At 41.5% G+C, this 23456-nt stretch overlaps 1 protein-coding gene across 1 annotated transcript in view; it reads left to right on the top strand.

Moving 5' to 3' along the window:
- vat1 (vesicle amine transport 1) overlaps positions 1 to 23456 on the top strand; it is a 34982-nt gene that overhangs the window by 2156 nt on the left and 9370 nt on the right. The window contains exons 2-3 of the mRNA XM_053852439.1: positions 9854 to 10061; positions 23135 to 23305. Of these exons, the coding sequence (XP_053708414.1) occupies positions 9854 to 10061; positions 23135 to 23305 (379 nt within the window). The remainder of the gene's footprint in view (positions 1 to 9853; positions 10062 to 23134; positions 23306 to 23456) is intronic.

The raw sequence follows: 23456 nt of genomic DNA on the forward strand, positions 1-23456 counted from the left end.
TGTCAGTGAATAAAAAGGGAGATATATCTGTTGCCATGGTCACCTGGGGATTCTTTCTCTAGAGTTATGCAACGTTACAAGAGAAATAGAAAGATGAGCCACTTCAGGAGTTTATGTAATGAGGTTTGTAGGAGGCTTCTGAAGCATCCCACATCTAGTTGCTGGTGGATGGACGGAATGAGCCGGTTTTCTTAATGTGATAATGGCATTTTAAACCAATTCCGAAGTGAGTGGAAAAACTTCAACTTACTGTTGAGATTGACAAAGGTTTGCTCAGTATAGGCGATGCATCCTGAGCTTCTAGGTCAACTGTAAAGTTTGTTTACGACCCTGTTTCCGGCTCTGTGTGCTGTTGGTTTGTTAAACTCTGGTCAAACAAGCTTTATTATTAAACTGTCTCGCGACTGATTCGGACAAATGAAAAAAACAAAACCGTTTTTAAATTTAAAATTGCCATTCACCGGAGCAATCTCTTTCAGTCTACTTCAGTTCCCCATCATCAATGTTCAGTGTATAGTGTGGTGCACCTGGAATTGATGCACTGACAAATGTTCCCTGCGAAATAAACTTTGTTAAGGCTCATTTATGCTCAACGTCACGTACGGATCTGGATCTGGGCGGAGACTTCTGTCTGTGCTGCGTTCATTTCATCTGTATTTTAGAACGTTTCCACAAAACTCAAATGGCGCAGTACCACTGTAAACCTTGGGGGCAGTGTTGCTGTAACTGCATGAAGAAGAATTAGCAATGGTGGAAATTCTCCGTCCTCCAGTTGCCATATATTTAACGGCCTCACTGACCAACAATCCTTTGTGCAAGATGTACGTTATCAACACTTTTTCACTGCAGCCTCCATATTTGTTTTGGAGGTTGTTGCCCCCCGGTGAATATGAATGAATGGTAACAGCAATACCAACGTAAAGAACGCATGGAACCATCATTTGAATTGGATGGGTATATTTTTGTACGTAAAGGGGCCGTAAATGAGCCTGTAAAGTCCTAGTTTCAACATAAAGATGTTTCATGTGGTGCTAAAAAACATATTCATAGGAATGAAGAAATTCATATTTCACGAGCCCAATGACTTTATTATGCGAAGGGTAGCATTGTTGCTGACCCCGGAAATCATAAATCATGAATTGGACTGACCTACTGTTAGACAGAGCAACTTGAAAACGTATTGCTGTGACAAGAAGCTCACAACTGAAACTCTGGAACACCTTGAGTAGTCGTGATGTAACATCAGTCAGCAGCGCAGGAAACATTTGTCAGAATATGGAGGGAAAAGCTATTCCAGTGCATTAAACATTCATGCTTTTGTCAGGGGTGATGAACAGGAGGGGAACGTGAAACTGTCACTGGAAGAAAGACTGTGAACTCATTTAAAAAGTAATCCTAAAAATAACATGTTTGAAAGAATAGATTGACTTTAAAAAGAGATTGTTGTTGGCATGGTGAGCATTGGTTGGTAGATCATGTTAGGAAACCTCAGTTGTAAAGTAGAGCGTGCATCATGTGATGAAAGGAGCGGAACTGCTTGTCGATTTGACCTCAATGTGAAATGTTTAAGAACAACTGCAGCTAATATGAGCTGCTAACTGCTCACAGCCGTGGAAACTCTGGGAGGACGTTGAGAAGTGAAGCTAGATCAGGAAGTACAGTAGATGGAATTGGATTTTCCAAAACCACATTGTCAATGAAAACAGTTGACATACTCATGTTTCAACAGAAAAATCAAAATCCTAAAAGTTACATAGATTTTTTTGTTCTAGATTTTCAGTAATGAATCCAACTGGCTACTGAGACATTAGGGGAGAAATCCTTTTTTTTCAGGCGTTAATGTCAAACTGTTTGCTCACGCTACAAAATCTATAAGCAATTTATGGATTACCTGCCTTTTCTGAAAGTAATCCAACATTTATGCCAAATGTATGGTCATTGTCTGGGAGGAAAATGTGCGGCTGAATATATGTACCACACAATGTCCCACTTGAACGATATATACATCAATAATATCAATATCAAAATTTGAATCTTTGCAATATACTCTGCTGAATTTGAAACTGGTATTTTGTACATAAAAAACTCTGGGTAAGCCTGTCTGGTATCAGCCAACCTCTCATGAGGTGAACAGATATTTCATGCATAATAGCTAAATAAATTGGAAAGGGTGAGGCTGCTGCAGACTGCTGATATGTGCGAGAGACATCAGTTCGACTGATGTTATGACAGGTTTCCTGCTCGCCCATATAATGTCGGACATTTTGATAATGCATCTCACTCAGGCACTGATGGTGGTCTGCTGGTTGCAGAGTCCAGCATGGTTAGAAGATTCAAAACTTCTGTATTGTTGTCAAGTGATACGTTTATTACCCTTCATTTTGCTGAACCAGGGTTCCCAAAACAGCAACATTAATTAAGTTCCATTCACGAGGCTGGGAGCTAATGTGGAGAGCAGAGAAACTCAGAGTCACTCTGACTAATATATTACAATCCATGCAGCGGTTCAACGGCTTGGCACAGCCAAAGTGCTGAGCCAGCTGTTTTACACAAACTTGTCAAAACACTAATGGGTGTCTAGTATTCAGCTCTAAACACGCACACTTGTGACTGTCATTGGGTTGAGAGTAGTTCATTAAAACAAATCCTCTTTTCGTGTTTCAGATCAGAATAAATAGCACCACCAGACATACAGTGGCTGCAGTTATTCTGGAGCGATAATTCATCTACAGTATGTTGTTGTTGCACAGAAGACACTAGGCCACTTGGCATCAAAGTGAATAGCAGTCCTTTATTCTGTGTTGCTGCTGGACTCATTGTAAAGTTTTATTATAAAGAAACAAACAAATGTTTCAGTGCAGTACAGTGTCGCCCCCCTTTTCTTTTACCCAATATTATTGCCCTACCTTTAACTTATTGTCTTACTGCACCATCGCTTCTTTTATTTTTTTGAAAATAAATGACATTTTAAAGTCTATTTCTATCGTCACTGAATCAACTGACATCGTATGACAGCAACTTTCAAGCCACATGACCTCGGTAGTGACTAAAAGTGAAGCAGTGTGTAACAGAGGAAGGGGGAGTAACATCCCAGCAGCCCTGTGACAGCAAACATAAGCACTTTTTTTCCTTCCAAATGTGCATTTTTTAAATGTTTTATTCGCTTCCTCAGCCGGTTCTGACCCATATGTTTTCAATTACCTCGTCCTGGCCCACATTGTCAGTCTGGTATTTCCTCCGTCCCTCCTCCCCTCCTGTTTATCAAGATCTCATTCTTCTGGATAATCTCCTAAATCTTCTCCATTCTGTCCGTGAATCTCCTCTGTCCTCACCCCTGACGTGGAGGAGGTTCTGCAGGGTTGGAGCGGTCTTCTTCATAAATTAAGTCGAGAGCCAGCAAAGTACTTTCACAGAGATTACTCCTGAGTCTTCGAAGTAAAGATCGATTGTCATTCTGAAGTGTCAAGAGTGGGCAGACCACTGATCCCAGTCCATCCATATATTATAGATGTTTATATGATATGCTATTACGTATTCAATGACGGTTGAAATTGGTGGAATAACTCAAAAGCACTGGAATAAATCAGATGCATTCAACTGAAAACAGCCAGAAGAGAAGTGACTAACAAAGAACATGCAGTGAAATATTTATGTTACCATGGATATACTTTCATTGAAGCATTTATGCATGAATAAAACAGAAGATAAGGTCTCCTGCTTTTCTTGGACATTATTTTTAAGAGTTTCTGTTTTATTTCTACAGAATAGGCAGTTACAGATATGAACATTAAGACATTAGCTGGCCTTTCTCATACAATATCTGGTTCCCTGTATAGTTATCGTGGTAATAAATAGTGTGCTGCATTGCAACGTTCCACTCTGTCATATGAAGAACTTTCCACACTTCCTTCCTGTCTGCTTCTCTGAGCCAATGTAGTTCACTAATGACTTTTTTAAATGACCTTTTGTAATTCTTGACTTTGAACAGAACGTGGAACTTGAACACATTAAAACAGAAGTGAGGAGAGAGTTGGTGTTATGAACTTTCAATATGAACAATGATGATGATGCACGTGATTAACACTGACTTTTTGTCGACGTTCAAAAGGCTTTTCTGAACTGGTTTTGTCACATAGAAAGTACAGTATCACAGCAGGGGGTGTAATGAAGTAGCCCATTCACAAAATGATGTGAAATACTCACAAAATAAAATGAATGAAAATGATGAAAAATGGAAAAGTTGCACCCAATGTCAGTGCAAAAATAATGAAATTGAAGAAAATATGGACTGAATTGCAATATGTAACCTTTAGCTCTGGCAGCTCATGGTACAGTATGTGCCATTTTGAAAAGATCTTGCAGGGACCTGAAAGATTTGATTTTGTAGATGTGTGACCTCTATTTCCTTCATGGTCGTTTTTTTTTTAAGCCAGTGAACGAAGCGTTTTGCTGTGGTGGTGTTTCAAATGATACATCATGCCAGCGGTGCTTGGTGCAGTGTTCATTTATGCTCCGTTTACATATGAAAAATGTACTTGTCTTTTACAATTTTTACAATGTTACCGTCACTGATCACATACTTCTCTGCTTTCCATGTTGGTATTGCTGTTCACCAAAAGTCTATGGCAACCTCAAACTCCAAAACAAGCGTAGCGACTGTGGAAGTAGTGCTCACGCAAAAACAGAGGCAGGAGGTGGTGGTATCACGACTGGAGGACAGCAACACTGCCCCCATGGTTTCCAGTGGTACTGCCCTGTTTCTGTAAGCTTTGTGGAAACGTACAAAAATGACCGCACAGCACAGACAGAAGGCTCCGCCCAAATCTGTTGGGCATAAATGGGCCTTTAGTCGTACCATACAAACTTAGCTTGCAGGCAATTTGAGTGCAGTCTTCCACAATCTTTGTCTTTTCTTTTGGCAGAGAAGCCAAAATGGGCCCACACCTCCGATAAAAAGTGACTCAGAAGCGTCCACTATTTCCTCATCTGCCCCCTTTTTTTGTGCTGAAAACTAAGCGTATCTGTCTCACATTCTTAAAACTGTCTTTAGGAAGTACTATTTTAGTTTTCTGTGCATCTTTCATTTATCTCCTTCAAGTTTTTTTTTTTGTACATCCAAGAAAAACAAATCTTCGAGCGAAGATCAGAATCAAATTTTGATTTATTTTCAAGTGATTCACATCCAAACATTTGGGGTGTAATCTGTGAAGTCAGTACGCCGACTCATACATTAGCAAACTCTCCATAAAACGGCGGTGAGCTGATCCAATATGGAAGAAAAACAGGGAGAATAATGGCGATTTGCATAATCGGTGGTGCAGTCAAGTGAACAAAACAGCATGTGGCCGTCTCGTCCTGTTAGAGGTGATGTGAGCAGGGTGTGGCCCTCGCCCTTAAATGAAGTTAAAGCCCAGACAAGAGGCGGCCAGAGAGCTGCTGAATCACATTTACATCCTCCTCCTGAATTGGTCCTTCCTTGAAGGCTTTTGCTGCCTCATCAGACCTGTAAAGAAAGCTGACTTCGGAGGCCCTGCATTCCTCCAAGTTGAATCAGCATCTGATTAAGCCCATTCAAGAAGAGCTAGACTGGAAGTGTCTTTGTCCCGCTCCTCCTGACCGAGGCGGGGAGGCCAGCGACACAGCTTTCCTCGTGCCCGGAAATAAAACTTGAAGATGTTGCAACACAGATTGTCACAAGGCGTTTGTGTGACTGGCTGATGCTGCATGTGGGCACTGAAGAGATGTGTGTGTGTCATGTTTCCTGTAAAGGCTTCTGTCTGGTGCTTTGTGTCACACCGACTGGTCCCAACCAAAGTTATAGACTGCGGGGAGATTGAAAAGATGGACTCCCAGTAGATGTGACTGGGTGAATCATAGTGTGTGGGCCTGTTATCGCCAGCCAATTCCTCAGTGATCAGGGAAATATGTGTTTAGCTCCAGAAACACACGCTCTGACTCACAAGGCGTCAAATGTTTTCAACTGGATTTATGTGTCCCAGAGTGATGCAGAAGTGCAGAATGTTGACGCTATAGGCTCAGTAGTTCAGACCTCCGCTGGATTGATAGTGTCACACCTCCATTGATCATGTGCGGGGGGTGAGTTTTTTGGAATAGGAACACGCCCCAGACCTCTGTTGTTTGACCCCATTGACACACACCTTTGTTTCAAGATGAAGCCCAGTGTCAACATTGGACAGCAAAGTCTGCCTCAAAGGAGAATGTGTTTTCCTCTGGCATTTCTCAACATTTTCATCACGATATTGAACTTCAGATTCATTCTTTTTTTTTCTCCCGATTATATCCACTAAAAGAAAACTTGACAAATACAGTGTTTTGCCCTATAAGATGATTCATGAGAGAAAATCTCATTCACTTATGTCGGATATTGTCCTTCATAAAAACATGCAATGACGAATAAAAATATGAATCTGCACCGTTCCTCCTAGAGATAAATGTGACTGATAGAAGTACTTCAGTTTTTGGGTACATTTTCCCACGTAAAGAGAGAATAAAGAGGCCTGAACACCTCAAAAGTGTTGGAGACACGTCACAAAGTAGGGAGTCAACCAAGGGTTAAAACAAAGCTGTCAGCACAAAGACCAAACTTGCAATGGGAAGCTATTTTTTAGTCAAGAAATGGGTCAATTTTATTAAAGTTGTCTTCGAGGAAATGATCCCGTCTTGGGGAGCAGCAGTGAATATTTATGAGGCTGGTTAACTAAAGTAGCCCAGAGTGGAAAAGTGAGAGTGCAGTTTGAAAACACACCAAATGAGTCAGACAGGAAGATGGAAAGGAAGAAAGAGTGAGATCTCTCTAATTGGATGGACGACAAGGCGCACGGCTCCCTCCGGACCATTAGAGGGGCCCGGGTGGAGAGGGTTTGTTCCCAGGAGGAGAGAGCTTGTCTTATGCTCAGCCATGGGGAAGAATCTGGCAGGGATCCTGACGAGTGGAGAGGAGCCAGGGGAGAAGATGGGCCCCATTGTCCTGTCGCACTGATGAGGACAGAGGGGGATCCGTCTTACTCCACAGAGAGGGGCGACAGAGGAGATTTTAAAAAACGAGGCAGTTGAGGATTATGAAAGAAAGTGAATCAATGTCGGGGCGACGCTGACAGGATGAGACAGGAGAAGAGGAAGGAAGACGTTCTGAGGTTGCGAGAGGAAAAGCAGTCAGGAAGTTGAAGAAGAGAAGAGAAAGAGTGAGGAGCGTGGAAACAGGGCAGGAGGGAGAGTCGTGCAGAAGGGGGCGAGGAAGAAAACAGGAAGAGAGTTAGTTTCCCGTGTCCCTTGTCGTTGCTCTTCAGATCGGAATCCGTCCTGTCAAGAGGGGGGCTTGTTTATATCACAGTGATCTGGAAGACAGCTCGAAATATGGAGGAGCTGGCGTCAAAAATTGAATAGTAGTTTAATGAGTAGTTTACAGTAGTGGCCAGTCTGACTTTCTGGCAAGAAAAATAAAATAAAATGTATATATATCAAAAAGAAATCTGCAGTTTGAACCACAGAAATAAGTAATACAATAGTCTAATGATAGTTTAGTTTAATAGACATGTATCATTTTACCCTGGTACCAGCCAACGTTTGGGTCAGTGCCTGTGATTTGTAGGGTTTAAATGAAGCCAAAACATATTTATTATCAGGTTTTATTTCAGTGGGAAGTGAGCATTATGAGGAGAAGCACCTATTTAAAGTTACACTGTTTCTAGATTGACATTGCATTCAGTCTAAACTCATGTGTGTGGAGCATGCGTTTAAATGTGTGTTTTCTGTCTTTCCAAATTCACTACAAATGGAAAGAATGACAAAGGATTAGAAAATGCCCTCCACTAAATAAATCCATGCTTCTGTGACAGTTTCAGTTCCGCTTCAAACCCCTCAAGTAACTGAGGCCTCTTGTCTATATACAAAGAGCAGGAAGAGAAATATTCCACATGAGCATGTTAGTCAAGGGAGAGTAGTAGGAGAAGTTGGCGAGGCCTGATACCTTCTGAATCATATTTTTAAGAACAATACTGCTACCTATTTGATTATACTGTGTTCACAAATATTCTATACTCACCAGACTATGATCCTAATATATATTGTCTCTCACTTTTTCAGCCTCCTCCTGAGTTTCCTTTTCTCACCATGTTTGCCTCCATTCTTTGTGCAAAGCAATCTCCTCCAACCAGTGTGGTTGAGTGTCTGCATGCATGTCCTTGTCACCAAAAAAGAAAACACTTTTTGTTTTCATCCAAGGCTACCCAGCTCCTATCATTCATCCTGGAAACCCAAACCCAGGAAGGCAAAGTCAAACAGAGGATCTAGCTGCAAATCTGGGCCGCAATCCTTCAGAACAGCTCTGTCGTTTGAATAAAATATTGATAAAATAAGCCTAAAACAAGATGCTATTTTTGTCTTTTTGGCTTCAAAGAGGATGACCGAATCCGAAGTGTGCAAGTAAGCAAATTTGACAAGTATAAGAGAGAAGGACGATGAACTAAACACTTCAAAATAAATTGGTGCTGATGCATGAATGTACTCTCCTCCTGTACTTCATAACTCATCATGCTATTCATTCAGTCCCGTCGAGCCACACTGCTGCTAACTAATTTGCAGTCGGATTATAGTAGTAGTCCCTGGATTATTGTTCCAGACTCCCGTCCAAAAAAAAAAAAAAAAGAAAGTCGGAGAGCTTTGTATTTAATGCAGCCCATTATGAACACAATTCAAAGTATTCCAAAAAGCTTTTTCAATCCCCTTGGTGCCAGTTCTTATTTCAAACAAATGAAATCTTGGTTTAGGTGAACGCAGCCTTGAAGTCACAGTCACTCGCCTCCTACTTGGTCTACAGTTTTGTCTACCTGACAGCAATTTTTAGGTTAAAAAAACGTTGCTAAAAGTCCTGAAATCTATTGAACCAAAACAAAAACAGCCCCAACTCTTGTGAGGGATTACTATTTAAGCAAAGTCACATGAAGAAAAGCACAAATATGAGATGTGAAATTGATTTTTAGTTCATAATAATAATGCAGCATGAAGGCAGATCCACAGCCCTTTAAACTAAACAACTAAATGCGTGCCTTATTCTGTATAAATCTGGCTGCAACAAGTCAGATTTTCATTTGCTGTTCGTCTTGTTTGCCAAGACGAATGGATGGCAGATAATTTTACGAGAAGTTTCCGACACATCAAAGGACACGTCTTTCACCCCACAAATTGAGCCATTTCATGAAATGAGATGAAGTTTGAAAATAACATTTAACACGACAGAAATGCTTCCTACAGTTCTTGTTTTCTTTCACTCTTTAAATGCATGTTTTCAACACTAGATCAGACATCCCAGTGTGTTCATCCACTAATCGTATTGGGTGACTAGTCGACTCTAAAACTTATACTTAACTTCATCTTCACTGGAAATACTTTAAAACCGAAGCTAGCATTTTCTTTCCTACCCCAAACTCAAGACCTGCGACCGACTTTGGCCCACGAGAGAGTTTTAAATACACAGACCTCACAACCACTAAGAAATAGTTTCACAATTTAAAGTGAATGAAAAACCAGATCCTCCCGAATATGTGTCAATAGTGACCCATGAAGACGTCGGTGTCCAAGAGTTGCCTTTTGGCTGGTAGGATCGTAGAATTCAACGACTAATTTGGAAACTCCCAAAAATGAAGAATAGTAGCAAATTGACTTCACGTCAATGAAAGCAGATGTATGCTTGTTCTTCAAGGACTGGAACCTGGATCACTTGTGATAGACTCATTTGCATCCCCCAGTTCTCATGATAGTTCCTTAAGAGTTTCATCCATCTGAAGTTGTTGATTCCCGGTGAGACTAACCTTCTCCTCTCTCTGCATCTCTACAGGTCGGAGACAAAGTGATGGTGCTGAACCGCTCTGGCCTGTGGCAGGAGGTGGCGGTAGTACCCGCTAGCCACACCTTCCTCATCCCCGACGGCATGAGCTTCGAGGAGGCGGCGGCGCTCCCTGTCAACTACATCACTGCCTACATGATGCTCTTTGACTTCGGCAACCTGAGGCCTAACCAGAGCGTGCTCATCCACATCGCGGCAGGTATAGAATGCATATACAGTAGTGGACGCGCCATCATTCCGATAACACAAACACGGAGAGAAAACTCTCATAAATGTTTACAGGAGCTCTTCCTTCTCTGCACCTCCTGTTTATACAGCTATTCTATTGCCATTGTAGCAGGTGGAGTACATCCCATAATGGGTTTGGATGACTCCCAAGGACAGCATGTGCATTGAAACACCTGCGCTGGCAGGTCAGAGGTCAGCGTGTGTAGGTGTTGTGGAGTGATGGGGATTAGGGAGCACCTGCTTTTGGGTGTGACGCTGAACAGCCTGGGACTGACCCTTATGGGCTGCTTTCACATCACACTCCAGCTGCAGGAGTGTGATCCAAGATCGATCTGCGACTCCCTCCGGGTCCCTGGAGGGACGGCTCAGAGAGTGAAACTGGAGATGGTAGTGTCTGTGATGCAGTGGTGCAAGGGGGAGCCACAACTTACTGTCCTGTGGTTTTGTTTCTGCCTTTAACTGCCCTATATTCATTGTCAGCGGTGGCTCCTAGATATTTTCGACCTGGACTTCCAGGTTTATGTCTGCACATTGTTTTGCCATCCAAAAATAGTCACTTTTTGTTTGACAGACACTGAAGTTTCAGTCTCTATGTTCGGCCTATTACCTTATCATGTAACCATTGGCAACACATGAACCACTGACATAGCGGCACTTGTTTCCTGGTTCAATAAGTCGCATGTGGAGAGAAGCAACCGTGCTGCGTTCACTGACACGTTGGTAAAATGGAACCCTTTAGTGACAGGTCAAATATCTTTCACGGTACACATGACACCCTAAAACATGTTTAAATAGCTGCTCCAAACCTTGTGCATTATTTGTTTTCTTCTGTAACTGACAATGACAAACCAAGTGAATACAAGATACAGTATTCATTAAGTCCACAAGTCCCAACAAGAAAAGGTATTTGCACCTCGAGCATTATAACTGCTTGAGCAAGAAGGTTTTCTGAGTTCATCATTTTCAGGTCATGCCTCTGCATTTGAGGAAGGATTTACACTCCAAAAAGTCCTTTTATTTTTCATTTGGAGGGCCATGGTGATGGTTCCACCAAGTCATACAGGTCAAGAAACACATGTTGGTCTCACTGCGGCCTCCATACTCGACTGTTAAATGATGTTCTTAGTCTGAAAGTCTTCACCAGCTACTTCTTAAAAAGTCATTTGTTTCACCAGTCAAACTCAGTAGGAAACGGAGCCTTGGAACTCAGAGTTCTTGAGGTTTTTTTTGTGACCTCTCGGATGAGCCAAGCTCCTGGAAAGTTTCATTTCTCTCACCAGTGTCTGCATTTGTGGCTTCTGCTTCTCACTGGAATTTGAAAATCTTCTGAAAAACATGTACCTTTCTGCTGCTTCCCTGTGATAGTCTTTGCATTTCGGCATAAAGTCACATGATATGATGCCCAAGTCATTTAAGACAGTCACTTCACCTTTAACGGCGCAGAGGTGGCCATAGATTGGTAGATCAAAGATCCAAGAAGTTATTTTATTTATGATCTGATGCATGTACTGCAACACTGGTCAAACAACGCCAATGTGTCACAAATGTTGTTTTGATTCATGTCACCCTGGGCCAGCTGAAGCACACAAATGAGAGACATATACTGCAGTACGCCTTTTTCCTTTTACATTCAACTTCATGGGGTCGTGGTTATTTTTTATTTTATTTTTTAAATTTTACCTCAAGAGTATTGCTTTGGTCATTAATTGTTTTAGTTCAATTTATTTTTTATTTTAATTATTTTTTTGGTGTGTTGGATGCAGGCCAGGATGTAGGACTGCAAGGGGCAGGAAATATCCAGAAAGTTTTCACTAAATTTCAAGAAAGTCTCCGGTAAATTTACATATTGGAAACTTTCCGTGGGAATAAATTACGGGAATCAATGGGAATATAATGGCGATAACCTGGAATATATTATATCCATGCAGAAATATAAACAGAAGCCATGAGAAAACGTCTGTACGAAATGTTTTCTACGGTTTTATTTGTAAGTAGAACAGAACAATGTTTAACTACTTGTTTCAGGGATGAACAAAAACAGGTGGCACGTGATGCACCGGAAGTCAGCAGTGATAAGAGCACTGTGTGTTCATGGTGTTCAGCGCAGGCGTCTCTGGTTTCCCAGGGCAGAGCGCCAGTGGTGTCTCTCTGACTGTGCCGACGTGAGGGTCGTAAAAGCACATTAGCGAGGCGATGACAGAAACATTTGCTGCTGCCTCTTCATCACCCACATCATGGTTCGGCGATGCTCGCACAGCTTGGATGTTACAAGGCTGTTGTCGTCAGGCTGCGGGAGGTGTTTGGCTTCGCACACATGGTGGGATGAGACGGAGCAGATGTGTTCGACACAACATGATATCGTATTCAATGTGGCAAAATAGAGCCGAGACGCTTCGCCCATCATCTGTATGTCAGTGTGATATTAACAGCAAGATTTTGTAAACCTAGCATTGAGACGTGGGCGTGGCTCAAAATGTCTCACTTCAGAAGGACTATAGGTATCATTTTATTCAGCTGAAGAAGAGTGAATCAAATCATTTATTTGAATATTTTCACACGAGATACCTCTGGTTTTTGTGTCTCCAACAAATACTCACAAACCTTGTCATAACCTTGAGTGCGCAGTTGGATTTAGAAGACACTTTTTTTCGCCCATGTCAGTGATATTTTGATAGTAGATTTTACCCCAACAAGTTGTTGAGCAAACAACAACCTCCTTTGTAAATGTTACTTAATGCACGCTTTCTTTCTACACCTGCTCTGTTTCCTGACACGCAGTCTGTTGTGCCACGAAAAAGCTTTAAAAGTAGGGCAATAATATTGGGCGATATCACATCTGTGCTGTGTTTATATGGGACTGGGATTTTTTTTTTCTGTTTCTTTCTTTCATAGCCCTCTCAGGTAGCTAGACTAACAACTACTTAGCCACACTTCTGTAGTCTATATGCCTATGGACAAATTCATAGTTGCCAAACTGAGCATGGCTATCTGTAAAGTGGGTGGAGGAAGGGTTAAGAGATGGGGTTGCACTTGTCAAGTTTCCACTTTCATGAGGCCAGCGTGCTTCACGGGACCAAAGCCAACCGAAATGGGGTTTGGATTGAGGATGTGTTGAAGACAACATTGCCAGAGGAGTGACCACTAGACTTTCAGGAATTTCACAGTGTTCTTGGCCATGTCTTTGCTTCAAAGTCTCTGGATTTGTCAGTGACATCCTGGGCTGTGGAGATGGATGCTACCAGTTCAGGCTATTGACCAGTGTGCCAGTCTGAACCGGCATCTTGTTCTCCTAGCGTAGTGACCAATCCTCAGCTGTCTGTCTCGTGGCTTCGCTCCTCTCTGCCAAACAATAGCTTGTTGTACTTCCTCCCATCATGCCCCTCTTCCACAACGCACATCTGCATCCTCCGCTCTCCTCCTCCCCCTCTGGCCCTCCACCACCCCAGCTCCCCCTCCGCGACCTCGCCATATCCGACCCCTCGTCATCGGCGAGATGTGCGCTCGCTTCCTCCTCCCCCGAGGGCCTGGGCGGGGAGGCCTTCAGTGACATTTGGATGTACCTTCTGGGGCTTCCTGTGACTCTATAACAAGCCTTTCCTCTGACCTCTCCCTGAACTGGTCCGAATGTTTATGAACCCCGGCCAGCCACCCCGCCACCACACCCACTCTACACATTCCTGCATACATCTGGAGCTTGGCAGCCCCCGACGATGACGTTCACCTTTGTCATATTTATGAAGTGTCCAGTGATAGCAAGTCTCACGGCTTTTGAGGGAATACAAATGAGTTTGTTGAAGTATAAAGAGGCTCTGACTGTTGGCTAATATTACACATAGGTCCTAGGAGATGGATTAATTCATCTGGGGTGAAATATAAGTAATGCAACAGCTCTGCATCTGGAACTTCTCATGCATGTTTTTTATTGCTTGTGGAGCCAAAATTTCTCTGGTGTGTATCCGAGTGACAAACAGTATCTTATAATCCCGCCCAAAATCGATTGCAGCTGCTTCTCGCTTGAGCGTTCAAGCATGCACTAGACTCACCATGACAGGAATACACTGATGTTAATCTCCAAAATATACGAGAGCAGCTGCAGATGTGCGTATGGGTGCCGTATATAAAAGCTGACAGTAGGCACTAACATCCTTATCAAGAAATGAGCACACATGCATACAAGCGCCGATTGTGATGGATAAATCAAAAATCCTAAACCCAGAGAAAGACACGAAGCAAGTAAATCATCTGCTAAAAGCTTGGTTGCCATGACATAGTAAACTGAAATATTAAATGGCGGTGAATTAATCCTCTGCGAGCAGTATTTACTGCTGAAACAATAATGCACATCCTTGTTGCGTTACAGTACGATCAGGTGTCTGTATAAAACATATTTTCACGCAAACAAAGCAGCTTGAAATATGATGCAGTAGACTTTAAAGTTTGCGGTAAATGCCTGCGTCATGTAGAGACTTCAGTTCAGACGCAGCAAAAGAAAAACCCAGCTGCATTAAATGACCAATATCCAGCTAATGCGCTTGACCAGAAACGGATATGACACCACATCACTGCCGCCCATCAAAACATGAAAAATAATATGAAGTCTGGGGAGAAATATCAATATTTAATATCGTCATGAAAAAAATGAAATGAAACATTTTCAGCCCAACTTTAAGTCTTGCACTCAGTGAGAATTCTCCAGTTACTTCAGAATTTATACAATGCGCAGCCAAGTAATGAGTTCTGACAGTACCCTTTAAGAAATATCATTTTAATTATCTCTCACACCGCAAGATGAACATGCTTTGACATTGAAAACCCATTTTAATTGCTCACATGCTCTCTGAAGGCTTGCAGCTAAAAAGAGACATTTTTCTCAGTATGTTTTTCTCATAAAACCCGTGGTGGAAAAGAACTTGTCCGGCTGGCGATAGTGGAGCCAAGCAGGTGGCCGAGTTGTGTGTGGATCTTCATGGCTGTTGTCAGGGCTGCAGGCTGGCCTCAGGCCTCTGTCCCGCTGGCGTGCAGTTGATGCGCGGCTGAAAAATGAGAATCGATAATATTTCCCAAGCAGAAGCGTTGCGAGGCGAGCGCAGTGCCATGAGGAAATGAAAGTATAGATCTACGCGTAGTTCTCCCAGGATGACTTCACAATGTTATTGCTCTCATAGATTATTCAGCAGCTAACAAAGCGGCGAGTTCCAGATGCATTAGCGCATGTGTAGTTACACCTCTGCGTTTAATTGTTCTTTCAAGGCCGTTAATAAAAGTTTGTGTGGGAATAATGGCTCCCTCTTCTCCGCTCTGTCTGCTGAGGAGATCCGGTCTGAAGAAGGCTAATTCAGTCTGACCACTGAGTGATCGTCTGGGCTCGGCGGCAGAACCGTCGCTGTGTATCCCCAGCCTGCCATCGCCACAGGCAGATCAGCTGCGCAGATACGGAGGAGAAAGCGGGCCAACCTCAACCCTCCAATCACATCACACTCTCACGCTCAGTCGTCGACTAGTGACCCCCATCCTGTCTGATCTTGACAACCACAGACTGGCAGGTGGAGCTGAGGACTGCAGCGGCACACCTGCTTCTTCGCAATTGAATTATTAACCATGCAACATTTGAAGCTCATTCAAGCGAACCGTGCTTGGGAGCAATAGTTAGTGCTGCGCTAGACAACCCTTATTTATTCAAACGTTCTTACGTAAACATGAGCATCAAGTACTTCATCCAAAATATACTTATCTTTTTGATGTATATTTTTTCTCCTGTATGGTGCGTTAATTTAAGCTGTTGAAAAAAGCGTTAATTTAAGCTGTTGAAAAAAGAAGTTGAAAAATAAAATGACTTGTGTTATAAAGTACTTCACCCTTTTGCAGTGGGGTTCAATTGGAGGAGCAATATGACCGGTCGCTGACCTCCCTTTATTAGCTTACATGAAGATGGATTTAGCATGAAAAGAAAACAGGAGCTCTGGGCTGAATGACAGTATTGTTATGAGCAGCTTCAGCAACATCCCATCTGTATGGTGATCATTTAACTACTGTAATAAAGGTTACACTTTTAAACAATTTATAAATGCTTATTACAATATAATGAAGACTTAATGTAAATTTCAGCTCTTTATTTCAGTTATTAAATATGAGATTGTGACCCATACTCTTGTCTTCCAAGTCATAGAATAGTGCCATATAATGTTGGCAGTGAGAAAGGCTTGTCACTGAAACAGAGGGTATTGGAATGGGAACTAACTGTAGGGATTAAAAAATGCACTGCTAAAACACGAAGACAATAAATATTGATTTCAGCCCATATTTTGTCTTTTTGACTGTGTTTCAACATCTTCATTCATCTTTCGAGCTCTCTTCAAGGTGACTCCATTTTAGTGTTAGAGGAGAGGAGGGAGAGCAGGACGGGAGCCACCTTGAAGAGAACAGTGTAAAGAACAATATCGACTGGAAAAAAAAAAAAGCGCTGGATGTGGAAAAAAATCAACATTTGCCTGAAACTTGTTTTGCATTCAGATAAGAAAACCGACCAAAATGTATTAAATAATTAATCAAAGTAACAATTTTACAAATAAATATTGCCGTTGAAAATATTTTAAGGTGCACTTTTCGATGCTAATTTAGATTTTTGGATTTCAATATTGTGTTGTTTTCGAGCCAATATTTGTTGAAATATAAGACATAATGAGTAAACGAAATGAATGTACATTGAATTACAGATGTTGTTTTAGATAACACATCCGCTCTGCTTCTGACGCTCACAGTTGTTACACTGTCATAATTACACCCTGTCGTCCTGTAGGTTTTAACATTGCCTGATGTCATTACAAATGTCTACATGCAAGTGAAAACACATGGTGTAAGAAGGCAAATTTGTAGTTTTCTGTCAGCCATGTCCATGAGTATTAAAATAAAGCAAAACTATTTCAATAAATCAATGATGTACTACAAAAATAAATATACATATAAACATATATATATATATATATATATATGTGTGTGTGTGTGTGTGTGTGTGTATAATTTTATTTTATTTTATTTTTTTAAATACAACACTACTGGCTGGAAAAAACAGTATTAGAATGGATATTAAAAACAGGAAAAAATAAATTAATTAATAAATAAAAAAAAGTTTGTTAAATGTATATTTTTCGTCATTTTTTGTAGGTTTTCCTACCTCAATACAAAATAAGATTCAGCCCGATGATTTTGCAATGTTCACCTTCTCAGTTCTCTTCAAGGTGGCACCATTTTGGCGAAAAAGAAAGCAAACCCCACCCCTACCCGCTTGCCCTCCTCCCCCGACCCTGCACGGCAAAATAGAAAATGTTGGACAAAAAATGCAGGCAGGAACTTCTTTCTATTGCGATAAGAAAACCACACAATAATGCAATGTGCGTTTGATTTACTTTTGCAGTCCATTTTTCAAAACCAATTTTTATTTTCCATTCCAATATCCTTTGTTTCAGATACTAGCATTTTTCATTATATGGGTTTATCTGGCACTATTCTATCGCCACTATTTCAGTGGGTTACTGAAAATACTGTCACCTATATCTATCTTTACCTGTCTCTCTTCCAGATGACTTTCTCGCCTGCTTGAAAAGCTTATATTCATTCATGCACCTCGCCATGTAACTGGCACTAAACGTCTGAATGGAATATTTATTACTCCTTTCCAGGCTAATGCAAGCTTGAGCGACGGTATCAACTCTGTTCAGCAACACTGTAGCGCTACAGGATCACACAATGCAACGTTATACCCCAATGCACGCGCAGATGACGCCAGATATCCGTCACCACCACTCAAACTCCACAGTCAGAAGCGAAACATGAAATTAGTTCGGCTTGTTGCTGTTGTCACGCAGCCATGGGCAGAAGGAGGTTCTTGGATTTACAGTTGTTTTCATTCTTTGTCAGCCACTAGCGCGACCAGGAGGTAATAAGACGTTGAGAAAGGCCAACGGAAGTGTTTGAGGAAACAAATGCAAATAAGGTCAGAAACAGCAAGCAGCTTGTTTTTCATTTCAGTGTTGATGGCAAATATAATTTATTGGTTGACGCGCAGTGGTGAGGACACTTCAACACTCTCCTCTGTGTTTATTTTTATTTGCTATTAAAGGTAAATGAACTTGACAGGGAGTTAAGTGCTTCATCCAGACAAGAGAAAAACCATTTTCAGAGCGTCATCACATTCAAATAACCACGCTGTTCAACATTAGAAATATGCACTTGGTTGTTTATGAATATTGTCTCATACGTCAGCTCAATTTCAGAAGAAATGAAATCACTACTAAAGTGGCAATGGAGGTCTCCATTACAGTGCTTAGTAGTATAGTCGTGTGATATATATAAGTAAGTATAAGTATGTTATCGTGTCCCCATATCACTCAGTACTAGATTTTCATTATTGGGAGACTTTATAGCAAACAGAGAACTCTATGTATAAAAGATATTTTGAAATATGATGCAGTAGACTTTAAATTTTACGGTAAATGTTCTGACACAAAGGAGCATTAGAAGTGCTGGTCCAGGAGTCAAGGTCCAACAGAGAATGAGAGGATGTTCTGGATTTACCAACGGTCGTAAGTCAAACAACTCTGAAAACATGTTACGACTCACTTTTGGGTCCTGACACACCGATTGAGAACCATGGATTTAGATGGTTGGGTAGGCCAGTTTAGCCCATTGCTTGAAGTTGACTCGCTATATATATATATATATATATATATATATATATATATATATATATATATATATATATATATATACATATATAGTTAAGGTTGAAATGGTGGTTACATTATGGTTACATACATGCATATGGTTTAGCTGACCCATTGCTTGAAGTTGACTCGCTGCAATATATATATATATATATATATATATATACATGAATCAGAGATGCTTCACTGCTGGGTCAGGACCAAAAAATGTGTCAGGAAGCTACGTTCAGTGGGCAAAAAATAACCTGCTTTTCTTCTATAAAATTGTAATAAAACTGTGGCATTGTAGATATGTATGTATGTGTGTGTGTCAATTTCAAACGTGAGCACGGGTCTAAAATACTCCAAAAACAACCAACGCTCACGTAATGAAAAATGCTTTCCATACCCTCCACATTAGCTGGAGCAGCACAACATCATTTAGAATGGCAGCCAAAAATGTGTCGGTGTTCCTGAACACAAAAAAACGACTGTGCAATCGGAGTGGAAAACAAAATAGATGGGATTTCTGACGTGCCCTTGTTTCCTTAAGTAAACCATTCAATTGCATTATAGGACAGATTCAATGAGTGGAAGGAATGTGTTTCTCAGCAAAATAAATCTGTGTCAGGCTTTAAATTGAAACCTGCTAATGGCATTTCAGAGCAGACACATATAGATGAAGGAGAGAGGAACCCAGTTGGGTCAGCTAAAGGTTCTGAATCCTGCATATTTGTGAAGATTAGCTGATGCTGTCTGCCGTTTAGGAGGGTTGTAATCTCAGGACCTATGTAGGGATGTGCTCCTGAGCTGGGAGGTTCTTGGCAAAGAGCCCAAGTCTTGTGATGTGAGATCAGGAGTTTGTTCTCAGGAAGGTAGCCACTTTTTAATGTCCTCCAAAACAAGTTATCAGACTTTACAAAACCACTCAAGGTAGTCCGGAGGCTGACCATACATTGTTGGAGTGTAAAGTCGCTTTCGTTTGAATATAGTCGCCTTCCACAGCATCTGGTTTGAGTCATGGAGAGCAGGGTTTGCCGTTCACTGACCATGATGTTGCATCAATGTTTCGTCGCTCAGTTTAGTACAGTGTTTTTGCAGCCTCTTAAGAGGCCAGTGTCACCTGAGGTCTATGAACATTAGGGGTTGGATCTGTGCTGTGTAGTGTCTTTGCTTTTGCAAAACAATTTCAAATTGATATATTAAATATTGTTCTGCGGTGATAACTGAATGGTACTAAAACAAAATTCATGTACTTATTTTGTCTGCTACATTATGTTATGTGTCGTTAATATTTACATCACTACTATCAGACGTGTCAATGAGTACACATTATATTCTGACTGGTCGACTAATCTTATTTATTCATAAATACATGCTGTAAATATGTGGGTTTTTCGAGAAGCAGCAAGAGGGGAATATCCAAGTTTAAAAAATGAACTGCATGTCTATCTATTTTTACATCTTAATTATTAACTTTCATATATTTTTAAAATAAATAAATAAATTAAAGTTTTACAAGACAGATTTTTGGTCTCTTTTTCCCAAAAGAGAGACACTGGGGTTTCCAAACTTGCTGCTTGATGAAGTGATTTTTTTTTTTTTTAACTGTAAAAATGAAGAGTATTTTAAGTTCATATCCTTTTCACTTCTTGTTTTGCATACATGCAATAATCTGTCCATCCGTCCGGCCGATGACCTGCTGTATTTGCCTCTTAACTTCCGAGGAAGAGCTGTCAATGAAACAAAATGGCTCCCTCTGCTCAGTCATTGTCGGCAATTTGGCGGAGGTTTCCTTGGCAACACAAAGTTGGTTTTTCTCACTGAGGACAGGGAGAGATGGTGCTGTTAACGCCGCCACACTCACATCCAACAGCAACAGCCTTGATATTGTCTCCACGTCGGTTCTCTCCCCGGAGACGGCGAGGGTGACTGTAGTAACAGTTTGAGCTCTATTCATCTCAGCATTCACTTGCCTGCTCCTGTATTCATGTCCAATTTGACAGTGATGGAGAATTGAAATGAGTGCTTGTCATCTGCTGAGGAACTCTGCGCTCAAATTCCATGTTATTTTACGTCAATAACCTTCTCTTGCTGGTTAGCGTTGAATAGACCTCTCATTTGAATGAGATCTTTACAGACTCATCTCTTTTTTTGGCCTCTCTCTCAGTCTTTTTAAGAGACCTGCTTGGAAGATTACAACGGTTTTCTGACTGCCTCAGTGGTTCAGAAGAATTGGTTTTTCTCAGGGATGAAGGGAGAAGAGGCGGAGGCACGCGGTTTTGATTTGTTCTCCATAAGAAGAAACCGGAAGACGGAATTATACGACAGGCACTGCAAAGTAAATCTGCTGATTTGTTTGTAAAAAGTCAACATATTAGAACTGAAAATCTCATTTATTTAGGGAGCAATAAGAATCTGTAATGTGTTCATGTACATATTGTCAGGAACTACCAGATGTTTCATAACAATAGTGCAGTTTTTACAACTGTTCAGGCCCCCGAAAGGTGGGAGTTATAACCAACTATTAATCTTTTTTTTCAACTTTGAACAGTTGGTCATCTGTGGTTTTAGACAAAAGCTGAAGTAAATACAACACTCTTATTGGTCCAGCTTCCTGTCCATCACTGTGAATGGCAGAAAAACAAAGGGGTCTGGGTCTGTGAAGTAACACACATTTATGACTTGGGAATCAGTGCAGTCTTCTGCTGACGTGAAACACTCAATAGATCAACATCCATGATGCGAGAGAATTGTGTTGACATTTTGCTCACACACAACTCATTTTTTGTCGTCATGACAAAGAAGGAATATCCCTGACTGGGCAGCAGGGAAAAGAAAAGCACCAAATGGTGACACCGGACCAAGGATCCTTGAGTAATGAAGCTATTACCAACAACGCCAGTCGATGTCACTGAGTGTATATATGGTACGTAGCATGAGTTTGTGCGTCTAAGTCAAATTCACTGAGAGCCTATGACGTCACCCCTCATCCGACACCGTCTTTCCTTTGGAACCTTTGGTCAACATTGGGGCGCAAAAGGTCGGAGTTGTTTCACCAGATGAGCAGCAAGTGGGTTTGGGGGAACCTCTATTATACATGACTTTGAAACCTAATTTGACATAGTTGGTGAAGGTGTTGGTTTATGGTGTTGCAGAGTGGCACAATGAAAATACAGACGTTTGTTGGGCATGTCAGAGAGTGCATCCTCACAGTCCTGCAGTTGAACTGCCTCTTTACTCTCCTCTATCTTATCAGATGAGCTCCTTGCTTCGGTCAGGCATGAATAACCTTTATAGATGCTTTTCCTCTCCGGGCCTCGAGTCAGCTTCCATTGCAAACAAGCCCCTGCTTATCAGTGACCTATTACTTGTTGCTGCTGCTGCTTCTGCAAACACCGGCTCAGGCGTTCGCCACAACTATGCACACGTGTTCAAATGGAATGAAGGAAAATACAAGGTATTCCAAAAGTGCACGGAAACAAGGGGTGGCCTTTTCCTCAACTGCCTGGAGCCGTTTTTGCAATCGGTCAACTTGTAAAACCAGATGCAGGTTATGTGTCATGTCACTTTTAATGGAATTGTGTGGTGAAAAAGTGCCCATTGTCGCCATGACCTCGCCGTTGTCTTGCATGGATTCTTCAGCAAATAGAGTTATGTTGTTTTCGGCTGACTTGTTTGGAATGATAAATTATTCAAATCGCGTTTACCTGCTGTGAAAAATACATGACTGCTCAACTCAGCCGAGTAATGCTGAGTTCCTCGCGACAAAAAGCGAAAAGGCTTGTCAATATAACTATTAAATGTCACTCATGACTTTCACAATATCTTGACTGGGTTTTGTTAAGAATTTTTCAGAAAAATAAAAACATGACAAGATGTATAAAGGTGAATGTGGCTTCATTTGTCAGTCAGCATGAAATATTCTGACTCTGTAGGCATCAAATAGTGAGTTATCGCCAAGTAACTGTTGCGGCCTATGTTGCCTTCAGCCTTGCATGAGACACATGAGGCTTTCAATTGAAGCACAGGTCTTCCACGGGTAGTGCATCATGTAAAAGAAGGACAGAGGTAGGGTCCAGGGTTACCCATGGGAAATGTGAGTTCCATCAGTGAGGAGAACCACATAAGGCGCTATATAAGTGACATATAAATGTGTACATTTTTTACTGAATTGAAACTCTTATATGTCAACATGCAACACAGAAGGCTGACTGGTGTTAACATAGAATGCAAGAGTCACTTAAAGATTGTCTCTGTTTGACACCTAGCTCGGCTTTTAAATGGTGAACCTGAGATGGCTCTTTCAACATCTCTGAAATGGTCCTTTCTCACTTGCTTGCAGGTGGTGTTGGAACTGCAGCCACCCAGCTCTGCAAGACTGTGAAGGATGTAACGGTATATGGCACGGCGTCAGCCAGCAAGCATGAAGCCATCAGCCAGGCTGGCGTTACGCATCCCATCGACTATCGTACCAAGGACTACGTGGAAGAAGTTCGCAAGATCAGTCCGAAGGGTACGAAACATGCTTCTCCCCAACCGTATGACCACGTACCTCAAATTCAAGAAGGACAGTGCAAAATCCTGCCGTCTTCTCCGTACCACTAACTCAGAAGGGTAAAAACCCAGCTGGCATCAGGTATATCCACTGAAGCAGCATTTGAAGT

Source organism: Synchiropus splendidus, chromosome 19, assembly GCF_027744825.2.
Source record: "Synchiropus splendidus isolate RoL2022-P1 chromosome 19, RoL_Sspl_1.0, whole genome shotgun sequence".
In the NCBI taxonomy this organism is placed as follows: Eukaryota; Metazoa; Chordata; class Actinopteri; order Syngnathiformes; family Callionymidae; genus Synchiropus; species Synchiropus splendidus.